General features: G+C 33.0%; 1 protein-coding gene across 3 annotated transcripts in view; it reads left to right on the plus strand.

Annotated features, from left to right (window-relative positions):
- Positions 1–26: 26 nt before the first annotated feature.
- Positions 27–12,755, plus strand: part of LOC126820583 (synaptosomal-associated protein 25) — a 66,961-nt gene continuing 54,232 nt past the window's right edge. For all 3 annotated transcript variants that reach the window (XM_050548633.2, XM_050548632.2, XM_050548634.2), the window contains exons 1-2: positions 27–100; positions 3,765–3,918. In XM_050548633.2, the coding sequence (XP_050404590.1) occupies positions 3,820–3,918 (99 nt within the window). In that variant the 5' untranslated portion in view covers positions 27–100; positions 3,765–3,819. The remainder of the gene's footprint in view (positions 101–3,764; positions 3,919–12,755) is intronic.

The raw sequence follows: 12,755 nt of genomic DNA on the forward strand, positions 1-12,755 counted from the left end.
TATTGTGGTGACCCAATATTGTTGACCTTATGACGTCATCCACTCGGCCATATTTATCGGAGACGACTTCATAATCGTTGGAAATAAACAATAATTATTGGTAAGTACGTGTCAATTCTCTGATTATTTTTCACCCTAACTGATGAAGTGAACAGTAAGCATCCCTATTAAACTCCACTGATTCCATTTATAGAAAGAGATGTATACATTTTCAGATAAACTTGACTGTAAATAGGGGATAAATAACTCGAAAATTAGTGGGCTGGTTCTAATAAATTTTTAGCAGACAGCATTCTTGTCTTTTAGTTAGTCATATTCATTACAATGTCAGTCATCATTTCCGAAACTAGACGTGAAGAAGAAAACTAAAACATAGGCAAGTTGGTGTTAGCTACAGTTGGGTTTCTTTAGTTTTATTTGTCACTCTACTTTGCATATTTGAGTAAACAACCAACTTGGGGCAGAAGTGAAGATTTCCAGTGCCAGGGATGTTTTCATTCAAAAGGACATGCACTTATAGTGTTATAGTATAGATAGTCACAATAATCGAAGACGGTTTTGTTTTCTTTACTTGTGTAGAGACAAGAACATAGGGTCATAGGTTGAAAGTAAGCCTACATAATGTTAGATATATTGACTTTTGGAATGAACATTTGAAAATTATAAAGTGACAAAGTTGGTGTTATGTCATACAATGTCCCAAAATCTTAAACAATCCATTTTTAATAAGATAATCAAATTTGTACAGGTACATGTCATGTACTGTACATAATTGTAGATTTGATTTGAATGCTCCTACATGTAATTCAAATGGGAATCCTGCAACTACTTGAAATCCCGTAATTAAAAGCCAGTTTTTAAATAGGATTGGTTTCAAACAACAGAGGGATGTAAGATATATGTATTAATTAGTAAAGCATTTGAAAGAAAATTTGTAAACATAAACCACCAGAAAAAGATTATTCAAAACAAGAGTAACCCCCCTTTGCAAATTAAGGATTCTGACTGCATTTCAGGATTAAGGCCTTTATATGTACATATTATATTGTATCATCAATCAATAAAAAGATTGATTCTTAGCCAACTGCTCACTATGGAAAGAAAATGGACGCTAAAATGATTATGATAATTTATGATTTACATGTTGCAATAATGGTCATAAATCTACAAGACAATACCTTTAAAAATTCTAGTACATGTATAGTCAATTCATTGTATGGGATCAGGATTCAATTTTTAATGGCATCACATTTTGCAAAACAGATCCATGGTTTTGTGAAACAAAATGTTTATTGTTGCTTTAATTATAGAATTAATATATCTGTAAGAGGGTAACTTGGGTATAAAAGGTCAAAATTAAAAAGATTGTATGTTTGGTAGACTAATTCACCCTTGTATCAGGGATGTTGTGTTGATAACCACGACTGAAGCAACCAATCCATACAATTGTGGGATGCAACATTTTGGCGGACTGTTTACACGTCAATGGTTCTATTCATTGTAGTATGGCAACATTTGTTTCTTCTTAGTGACTGAGTGAAATGGAAGTAAGGCGACACTTCTCATCCCCGTCTTTGTGTAGTTTTGATGTTGCCGGTTCCACAAAGTCCACTTATCCTATAAAGAGTTATTAGATATTCTAATTCAGTCACGGATAGGTTTAGATCCATTTTGGAGGATGTCAAAGTACTCGGAGCGAAAGAAAAAGACATCTTTAATCAGGAATTCTGGTTGCAAAGTCAGATACGACGTCATACACGGTAAATCGTTGTCTAATATAACGCAATTTGTTTGGCCATTGCACCAGTCCGTCGGATGAGAATAGAGCTGGTCCTATCCATACAACAAACTGTCCATCTGACCATTTGTATGATGAGTTGGTCGGATGTGACCGTTGTATGGATTGGTTGTATCGTGTAAAAGTGAAAGTTGAATATCTGATAGGCTTACTAAAAGTTTTCAGGGTCTGACTCTGAAGACAATTACTTGCTGTACATGTAACTGTCCACATAACCTAACAGAAATTACACACAGATTTTGTTTTATTCACTATTTACATTAATACACTGTTAATCATTTATTAGGGCAAAACCCAACACAGCCAACACACACAGTGTACAGACTGTAGACAGGCAGAGATAATAATTATTAATTTTGATATTCACCGAGAATTGTGATCCGTATGTAATAACAATCTTGATTAAGTTTGATATTCTGTTTGCTATATCAAAATTCATAAAGGCCACAAGACTTTACAGATTTGATTTCTCGAATTCAATTTCAGTTTTTATGCTCCCACATTGAAATGTGGTCGTATATTGTCATCGCCCCCGTCCGGCTGTCTGTAGTCCACAATTGCTAAAGTTAATATCCGATTGACTTTAAATATATACACAGTATTTAAGGTCATGAGACGAAAAAGCCTATTGATTTTCAGCAATTTCCGATAGTTACTGCCAAAGTTATGGCCCTTGATCTCTTGAAATATATTGTTGGAGCTCTAGAGGCTAAATATCCATTTCATGCATTCATTCACTCTAGAGGCTAAAGCTAATATAAATTGTTTTAAGGTCATGAGACAAACAATCGAAACAAATTCTAATGTTTTCTGATAATTATTTCATGGGTTATTACTCGCAATCAAATTTTCATGTGTGGTAAATGTTCTCTTTACTGACAAAAGAAAAAATATTCGACAACACATGTTGACTGCCCGGACGACTTAGCTGCTGTTGGCGTATGTTTCATTGCCTGGCAACCTATCTTCAAGTAAATCAAGGGATTTGTGCTACACAAATGTCAGAAGAAAGAAATCGACAGCAAACGAATGACAGTTTTAACAGATATTAATTTTTGTTTAAACAGTTACATGTATAGTATCAGTACTAATGGACTTAATATATACACCCTATACATGTACATTTAAATTACCATACTATGTTAAAGATACATTATGGGAGATAAGATAAAGAGCTGGCAGTTCTCACTATAATAGTTAAAAAACTAGATAATGTAAAGGCAATTTGCTGAAAATTTCAGTCAAATTGATCCACTACATGTAGGAACAGATTATTAAGCAATTGAAATTTCGACCTAGCCTCGATCATCATTACTAAAGTCTGTACATAGTTTTGATCATCATCATATCATCCATTTCATGATTAAATTATGAATGGAAGTCGAGCAGCAAATGGGATCATAATCCAGTAAATATCGCAGGTTAGCGATGCCATCGAGAGTTGACTATGGTCTGAATAAGTTAATTAATGTCTAATTAATAATTTAGATAACATTTCCGGCCTAAAGAAAGACCTGCAATTGGCAGATTTAGCTCTTGAATAATGTATGTTTAAGGTAGAGTTTTATTATAATCCAATAAACTACGGCTGTCTGATCTACTGAAAACAATCGTGACCTCAGAGACATTTGATATAATCGGCATGATTACGGTTCAGCTCATTCATGGGTCATTCAGTATCCAAATAGACCAATTTCCCTAAAGTTATGAAAAAATATGTTATAGGTTCGTACAATACTGTACATGTAAAGTTACCCCTATGTAAAACTGAAAAATAATATGACTAGTATTAATATGACAACCACTGAACCACTTGACAGGGAATTACCCTAATACTTTTTGAATCTTATCAATGAAATAAACAGGCATATTTAAAGGAAATAAAATGTTAATTCAAATAAATTTATTAAATCTTAAAAAGATTAAATGTGCACATTCTTATTAATGTTTATATTTATACTTTCAGTTTTTCAAGTTGCACTTAATACTTAAATTGAATTAAGAAAACTCGAGATATCAAGATGGCTACAACACCACCAGCAACTTTACCAACAGAAGATAATACTATGAGGACAGAATTACAGGAGTTGCAGATGCAAGCAAATTTGGTTACTGATGAAGTAAGTGCAGTAATTTAATTTGGTTTTACAAATTTCTAGTCTTTGTTTCTTCATTCAAAATTCTAGGCCCACATACATGTATTACAAGAAACCATGTTAATAATGAATATTTGTGTCAGCACAAATCTGATTAGTATGGGCACTTGTCAGCAATATGAATTATGTCAGATAAAAATAAGGACAACTGAAGCGTTTATGGAGCAGTAAGCGGGATTGGTGGGGGGGGGTGTCCCTATAACAAAATATATTCTTCTTCATGAAAGACCAATACAAGGCAAATGGTACCCATATCTCCATTGAATTTGAAATTTTACACATCATTTTCACTTGTAAATCATTCCAGGGTGCCAAATTGCAGTGTTTCCAAAAAAATCCTTGATTTTTTTATATAAGTTTGTAGCTCATTATTCATTACTAATTTGTAGTTTAAAAAAAACACTTGCATTGTGTTGTCATTCATTGCATACCCCTGGGGCCCTATTTGAAACAATGAACATCAACAGATTCGGCATAGGCTATGCACTAAATATTCTGAAAATAATTATTACTTTGATATATTTGTGATCGGGATACCATTTCTATTAATTTCCCACAGTGTGATATTTCAAAGAAACATTTACATGCTTATACGTTATACATGTCCAGACAGTGATCCAGTTTGGATAGCTTGGAAACTGATTAACTTCATGGAACAGACTAGACTATCAACTCTTTGCTATTTATACACAGTTTCAATTTAATTTTGGAAATCTGTCAAGACTTTAACCATCTTAACTGAACTTTAAGACGTGAGCTTTAATGGCTGGACGGGTGCATAGTTTTTCATTGAGTTCATCGTTGAATATTACCAATACGGTAATTGAATTAAAAACATTAGTCTTTCTCAGAATAGTGTGTTATGATATTTCTCAAAAGTGGTTTCTGGAGAAAATGATGCCACTTTCTGTTTGAATTCACATAAAATGTAAGACACAAAAGACACAGGTAGAAGCTAATGATCATAGTTGGCACAGGTTCATGTTTTTATTCTTAAAAAACACCATCTGTTGGAGTTAAACGCAGACCATACATGCTAAAAAATGCCCCTAAAATTGATCAATTTTAACTGATGGCCATGTAAAGTTCATAATACTTCCTTTTGATTTCATGTCACCATGGTCTTTTCTCTAGGATCTTGTGACTGAACAATAATCATTTCTATTCTATCCTTCTAAGGCTGAAATGTTACATGTATCTAACCAAGGAGTATGTTTATTGTTATAATTGTCAATGTTTCTGTTTCACAATTTGTCCCCTCTGACATTTTTTTGATAATAACTAAAAGTAGGTACCATACACTTTTCAAAATTTAATTCATGTAAACAATGCTTTGAACACCATGGGTATACATGTATTAATGTTAAATTTAAAAAAGGAAAGTTATTATTGGCCATTTGGCTTACACAAGGTTCAATATGGCATCATTTGCTGAGAGAATTATTTTTATCTAATTGATTTTTGTAAAATTATTTTTAAGGGAGATTTGGTATTACTACATGTACACATGTATTAAATAAAACATCAGTTAAAGACAACATAAAATTGTGACGTACATTTACATCAATTCATTAACAAAGGGATTACTGTATACAGTTTATTAGCAATATTTTTGAAATACCGGTACATTTCTTATTTGAATATGAGTGATAATTACGATTCAGTGGAAGAGATTTCTAATGTAACCATGTTCTTTCTCTTCTGTTGACAACAAATGAAATAAAATGGGGTTTAACATCCTACTTTTGCACCGACTGGGCTGATTAAGACAATCATATGTCGTACAGTGTGTTATATGGGAAATATCACTAGACAGACACGTTCCCTTGGCAGGGAAACCACGCCAAAAATCCTGGTGAACTTTCTTGGCCCACACCAGGATCAAACATGGGACCTCCAAATTAGTGTACTACATTCTTACTAGCTGAGCCACTGGGACTCCCTCTGTTGAGAAAAGCAGAGTACTGTAGATGTAAAACCTCAATGCAATTTTCAACATTATTCATCATCATATTTCAAGGTAACAGTAACAGTAGACAAGTGAAGTACGGTACGTTTGTAAACTACCTTAATCCAGACTGTTAATTAGTGTTAGTAATTAAACACTGATTGATATCAACTTTCAGACTATGTCGAAATTGTGGGAATACTTGATCGAACATTCCAAAATTAAATTCACTCATCCATTGATAGGTGGCAATCAAGTAAACATGAAAATTTTGAGCGAAGAGGCATGGCTTAATTTGATATATTATCAGAATTAATAATCATAGCCTATATTTGGGACTGGCAGAAGTATCACAGAACTCAATTTCATGTCACACGATTGTAATTCCATTGATTTGGAACATTCTGCATTGACAATCAAGCACCTCTTTAGAGTTACACACAATTCCAATAAAGCTGTTCCTGGACCCATATCGTATGATAAGAAAACAAATCCCACAAATCTATACTAATATTTGTGACTGTCGTTTGTTTGTCTGTTCGGGGTTGATGGCTACACTAGGGCTGTCCCGAGGCTGAAAATTGGAATATAGAGAGAGGTATCTCGGAATGGGGAGTAACATAGGCCTGCAGCTGGTGACGATGGACTACCACCATCGATTTCAGAGTTCTGCTACTTCTGGTTCATGGGTATACCCGTGCTACGCTGGGTCAACTGCTAGTTGTATATAAATATGATGAAATGCTATAAACAAAATGTATATGGGTAAGGCCACAGTACTGGTACACAGGTTACCTCATTGAGCAAAACCCTTACATGTATAAGATATATACATTTAGTATTACCTGGACTTTTTTATTTGTATATTTAGAAAACACCCTGCAGAGATAAATATGCTAGATTTAAATGTTTCTTTAAAAGTTTAAATGAACAATTATCTATGACCATCACTGTTTTTCCACATTTTGAAAAAAAAAAACATTTTTCAATCCCAATGCATCACTCTCAAAGATAATCGAATTACACTGTTAGCTTTTATTTTCACAAATAATGTTTTTGATTTATACTATAAAAAGGCTTTCCACAGGCATATAGTATTGTGAGCATTGTACATCATATTTTGTAGAGGTGTATATATTATAAAATCTCTCCGTATTTGTTGTTCTACGTGTTTGTTTGCATTATTTATGGTTATTGACAACTTGAATTGATTGATTTCGTAGCAAAACATATGTTCACAATGAACTATCCACAATGTACAAGTTGTGTCGGACAGACTGTATCATCAGGTCAGCTCTTTGTTGTATTATAAGATAAAGGATATTAAACAACTGGTCTAACCTTTTCAAAATATTAAATATTTATATCGTGATTTTAACATGAGATTAGGTCTTCCACACTGAAATTAAGCCCACAGAACCACACAGTTTTCAAGCTCATGATTTGACTTCAAGTTTAACTATTAGTTTCTGTAAAATATAACAAACTTAAAGCAGGATTATGGAAGATTACATTGTAGATATAGAGCTGACAGTTCTCACTATAATAGTTAAAAAAAAATAGATAATGAGTAAAAGGGATATGCTGAAAATTTCAGTCAAATTACTTGATGCATAAGTGAAGAAATTCCCATTTTGATAACATTGTAACCGCGATTGTCATTGTTACAGTTCTTACAATGATAATCAATGTCTTGATTATCCATTTTTAGGGTTAATCATCGACAGCCGTTGAACCTCAGATCGGATTCCAACCTGGAAAATCAGACCCATCAAATGCCATTGAGACTTGATTATGGTCATGTCTAGCCTAAAGAAAGACCTGCAATAGGCAGATTTAGCTCTTGCATAATGTCTGTTTAATATTTTTTTGAAGTGAAAATAAATGGGGAAAATATTTTAGAAACAGTAATTTTTACTTTACTTAAGTTTACACTTATTATTGCTGGACATTTTCTCAAGTCTTGCTTAAAACTGAATTCAAAGAACATTACAAAATGTAAGGTTACTAGTACCGATACAATATATGATATTGTGTGTCTATTTTTGGTGTGAATTAATAATGTAAGTTAATAATTTAAGAGATATGTCTGTGGTGTAAAAGAAACTCATACAAATTGTTACTAAATATAGATTTTGTTCATTAATTCATTAATTGGTAAATCCAAACCAAATGACATTTGTTATATAAACATAAATGTTATTTTTATTTAAACCTAAAATAAATTTACAATTTTTCAGTAAAGTAGCCAAGTCTTATAAATAAATAGGCATATGGAAAAAAAATCTTAATTAAACTTATTGGAAAAGAATGTGTGTTAGTTGAATCAAAAGATAGGTTTAATCTTATCAGTTGTTGATCTTAACGTCTGTACCTGTCTTCCCTCATCTTCCCTATTTCTAATCAATATTGTGAAAGCAAAACATTGTTGAAAATAACTTGTCTAAGAGAACTAAATCAGATGTATTTTAGGATAAACAGAGAATTGGTATTAGCGTATTCAAATAGTAAATTGATATTAGCGTATTCAAATAGAAAATCGGTCAATTAAGCAATTCATGGTTTCTGTCTTGTGGAGGCATGTCTTCATTTATTCATGATTCATATGCTAGTTCATTACCCGGAAAATTGAATGGAAGATTCCTGCATAACAAATACTATTAAAGATTAAAATCAAAACCAGGACATATGGGAATGGTTTAGGACTGTATACTAGTTTTTGGGGGTGCACAGCTATTCATGTAACTGGGTGGTCTAAGAAACTCTAGTTATGAGCAGTTGCAGTGTCTAAAGCCAAGATTAGCTTTGTTGGGCGTTGGCTAGTGAGAATGACCTGAAATCTTGCAAATTGCAGGATATACAGGACATACAATTTAAGAAACTTCAGAATTCAGACATTTTAAATTTAAATGAAATCTACCGGTACATAGTTCTTCGTGAATTGTTTAAACAGGAAAACAATAAAATGTAAAATCTGTTTCATACCGATTCATCTAAATCATAGTTGGGTTAATGTTATCAAATATATTCTGATGGTAGAACTGTAGAGGAGGCCTTAGTTAAATTGTGTATTGAACAGACATTGTATCTATCACATCATGAATATACATGTAGACAAGCTTTCATGACATTATACTATAGTGATTATCAATCTTGTTCGTACGTATGATCCATGAGATTATTTCTTCTAGATCTATGAAATTTATTGAATTTCTACATCATAAATACATTAAATGTAATGAATTGGAACACTCTTTAACTGGCTGCCATTTTCTATTTATTCCATGTTATTATTTGCCACATACATGTTATTTACAATAAAATCATTTAATCAATAATACTATTACGAGCTTTTGACGTGGTACATACAAACTTATATTTATTTACACCTGACATGGAATATCATTGGTTGAATGATAAAGACTAGAGGGAGAGCTAGTAGAAATGTCGCTCAGTAATAATATATGTAATTTTGTATTCCATAGAGTTGTCTTGTGTATTTCCAGGGGGGGCGGGGGCGGGGGCCGAATGGTTAACATGTTAGATCATAAGGTCTGCCATTGAGCCAAGTGGCATTGTTGCGATTCCCCGGCTTGTGAGTGACAAGGAGTGGGGCTGCCTGTCATGCCTCATGGGTTTTCTCTAGGTCCTAAGGTTTCCTTCCACAACTAAAGACCTGAACGCAGCAAACAAATTATTGAAATGAAATAAATTGTACCATGTTAGTCTCAAAATGATCTAGTTTGTGTTGAGTTGGTGTTAATCTCTCTCTCTCTCTCGCTCTCTCTCTCTCTCTCTTGCTCTCTCCCTCTCTCTTGTTACAATGATTTTTATTTTGTTGACATATAACAACTGCATTGTCCATTTAGCCTAATAAATTGGGCCCCTAATAAATTGCCATTGGATTTTAGGCCTTGTCATAACAGTGATCATTCATTCCCGGGCCTTAGTTAGATATGGTGCAAGTCAGTGACAAGTTTTTACTTTGCACGCTGTGATGCTTGCTACTCTTCTTCAAATAAAATCACGAGAGAGAGTGATTCATTACTCATATTTCCTTATCTCAAGATCTCAATTTTAAAATCAAAACCAGTGTTTCTTATGGTTGCAATTTTTTATGTCTTGTACAAGCAAATATTTTGTTACAAATAGCATTTTAAGAAAATATAAGCCAACATTTATAGATGTAGGTCTACCGGTACCTACATCACTTTTAATGAAGGGAAAGTAATACTTGCTGGCTAGTTATCCAATGTAATCTTTCAACTTTCAAGATAGTTTAGTCCCTGCTATTTGAGTACATCAGACAGACAACAGTTTATTGCATGATCTTTCAGGTCTTGTAGTTATGACCCTTTATCAAATGTAAGCTTATCAAAAAAATGTTAAGACATTGGATTCCAGTTCTAGATATTAATTTACAGCAAGGTGTTGGCTTTCAGAAAAAATTCAATCTAATTTCTGCTTTTTATCAAAGACGTGAAAAAAAAAGCTAACGCTTGAAACAGTGATCTGAAGCTGTAGCATTGCCAATGGCTGGAGAAAAATCAATTGTTGGCTGGTGTGTTGGTGGATAATAGTAGAGTATAAAGCTGTAGTGAGGGATGATAGAATAGAATATTGATGAGACCACCTCTAGATATTTTGTCCGATTAATAAGATCTAGACTACTAGGCCTACACAAGTTTTGGTTTTAATGCCATCTAGCAGACCACTGTAGTTTACAATCCTTTGTTAACGCCAGGTTTTAAAAAAGATTGAGTTGTAGAAATACAGACTGCGGCACATAAGGTCTATTGGGATCCTCCATCAAAAACATTCAAGACCATGATAGGAATATACAAAATAACAAATCAATAAAATACATATAAGTTTAGTCCTAACTGAAGGTCCTCACCAGTTTGTGGCAACCTTGGACCACTGCTTTTTTCGGGGCCTGTTTAGGGCCTATGTATGAAGTTAACTAACAACCCTCACATCCGTGCCATATATTAAAACCCTGGACCCTGGATGTTCAAGACCGGTTTACACAACTGTTATTATTACTTTGGTAATAATCAAAATCAAAATCAAAATACATGATTAGAGTAATATGGTTACAGACACAGGTATTGTTGATAATTGCAAAGTGAATCGTTGAGTCTAGAACTGAGTGAAATAATAATTGCATGGATAGAACCACAAGAGTTTAAAGTTCATGTATTGCTAACAAATGGTTTTTACTGAACAGTATTAAACACTATAGGTCTGTGAGTTAAAATAGGAATGTCTAGTCTTTCAACATTTTAATTCCCCCAAGTCCTGTTATCTGGTCTATATTTATCGTGGTGGTCGCAATTGTAGCAAATTGGCAGTTATTGTAGAGTATAGGATTATATAGTGGACTATCTATATTGTGATACTTGTACTTTATCTTAATTAACTTCTTCCTGCTCACACAATTAAGATATATTGTTGACTTCAATCACCTTACTTTTTCACCAACAGAAACAGTGTTGGTACATGTACCTTCAACCCCATGAACTCATTAACCACATATTTCTTATATATATACAATGAATATGATATATATAGTCCAAAGAAATGTATTGTGTGAACTTAAAATCATTCAATATTTTATGAGGCAATGAAATATTATGAATCATTTACAATTTCATAAACATGACAAATAATCTTAATTTGAATCCCTTTTGTCTGTCTTTCAGACAATAAATGTTGGAGTTATTTCCCCTTATCCTTTATTGTTGTAAACTTATAGTTTGTAACAAATTGAAATGACCTAGGTATTGAAATGATTAGCTGGCTAAGTGCAGAAAAAGTGATGAAACTCAAAATGTATGTACATGTAGTTACACCATAATTATGGAGTCGAATCGTTGCCATATTAAGAGAAAATGTCATGGTTAAAATGGCAAAATTATCATAGTCAAAATGGTAAAGATGGACATATATTAGTATCAAAACAAAAGTTGCTCGACAAAAATTAACAATGTAAAAATCTGTTCATGTTTTTTCACCTTTTAACTTTTACTGTGACTTTTTCATCTTTGCATTTTCAACTATAAGAATTTCACCATGCATTGTATTTTCAACCACCAAAATTTTTCAATCAAATGGACAGAGGGTGTGGTTCCAGGTTCAGCCGAAGTTGATGTCATAGGAAGTCAATATTTAACGTCTCGGCTACAATCAATGCTCCATTTGGTTATTCATGACTCTCAAGATTGTCCGATTTTATTGATTATTGTTTTGGAAAAAATCAAATAAATTGGTTGGCATGTCAGACAACTTTTTGTTTAATGAGTTATATCATCGAACCTTGAGGTTAGCTCATTGTCTTAATAGACCGGACAAATCTTTGACAGAACATCGGCATGAATATGAGCAGATTGCTGGCATTATATCTGAAATATGTGTAACTAATGAAGAGGTGTCTGACTGCCTCAATCAATTAAGAAAAGCTTTACAGTTATCAGACGATGCAATAAATTTACATTGATAAAAAATGAAATAAAATATCTTGGAAAACAGTTGTACATTATTGTTCTCACTGGGTCGGCATCCCAGAATATTTTAATTTACCTTTTCAATCGATCATGATAAGGTACTCCGAATGCATTAGCCACTTACATCAACGTTGATTTATGATGTCATGTGCCCGAGTTAAAGGAGCCTTTAATGATTTAACATTTACAATATTGGTGCTTAGATGTATTAAGTGATTTGGTTAGGACGAACAAGTTTGATATTAAAAATTTGAATTAATCTAATAACTTCTCTCATAATAACGTTTAAATATCTCACAAAATTAGAATATGTTTGTAAAACCACAGTTTTGTGTTTGAAATACTCC

Source organism: Patella vulgata, chromosome 5, assembly GCF_932274485.2.
Source record: "Patella vulgata chromosome 5, xgPatVulg1.2, whole genome shotgun sequence".
NCBI lineage: Eukaryota > Metazoa > Mollusca > Gastropoda > Patellidae > Patella > Patella vulgata.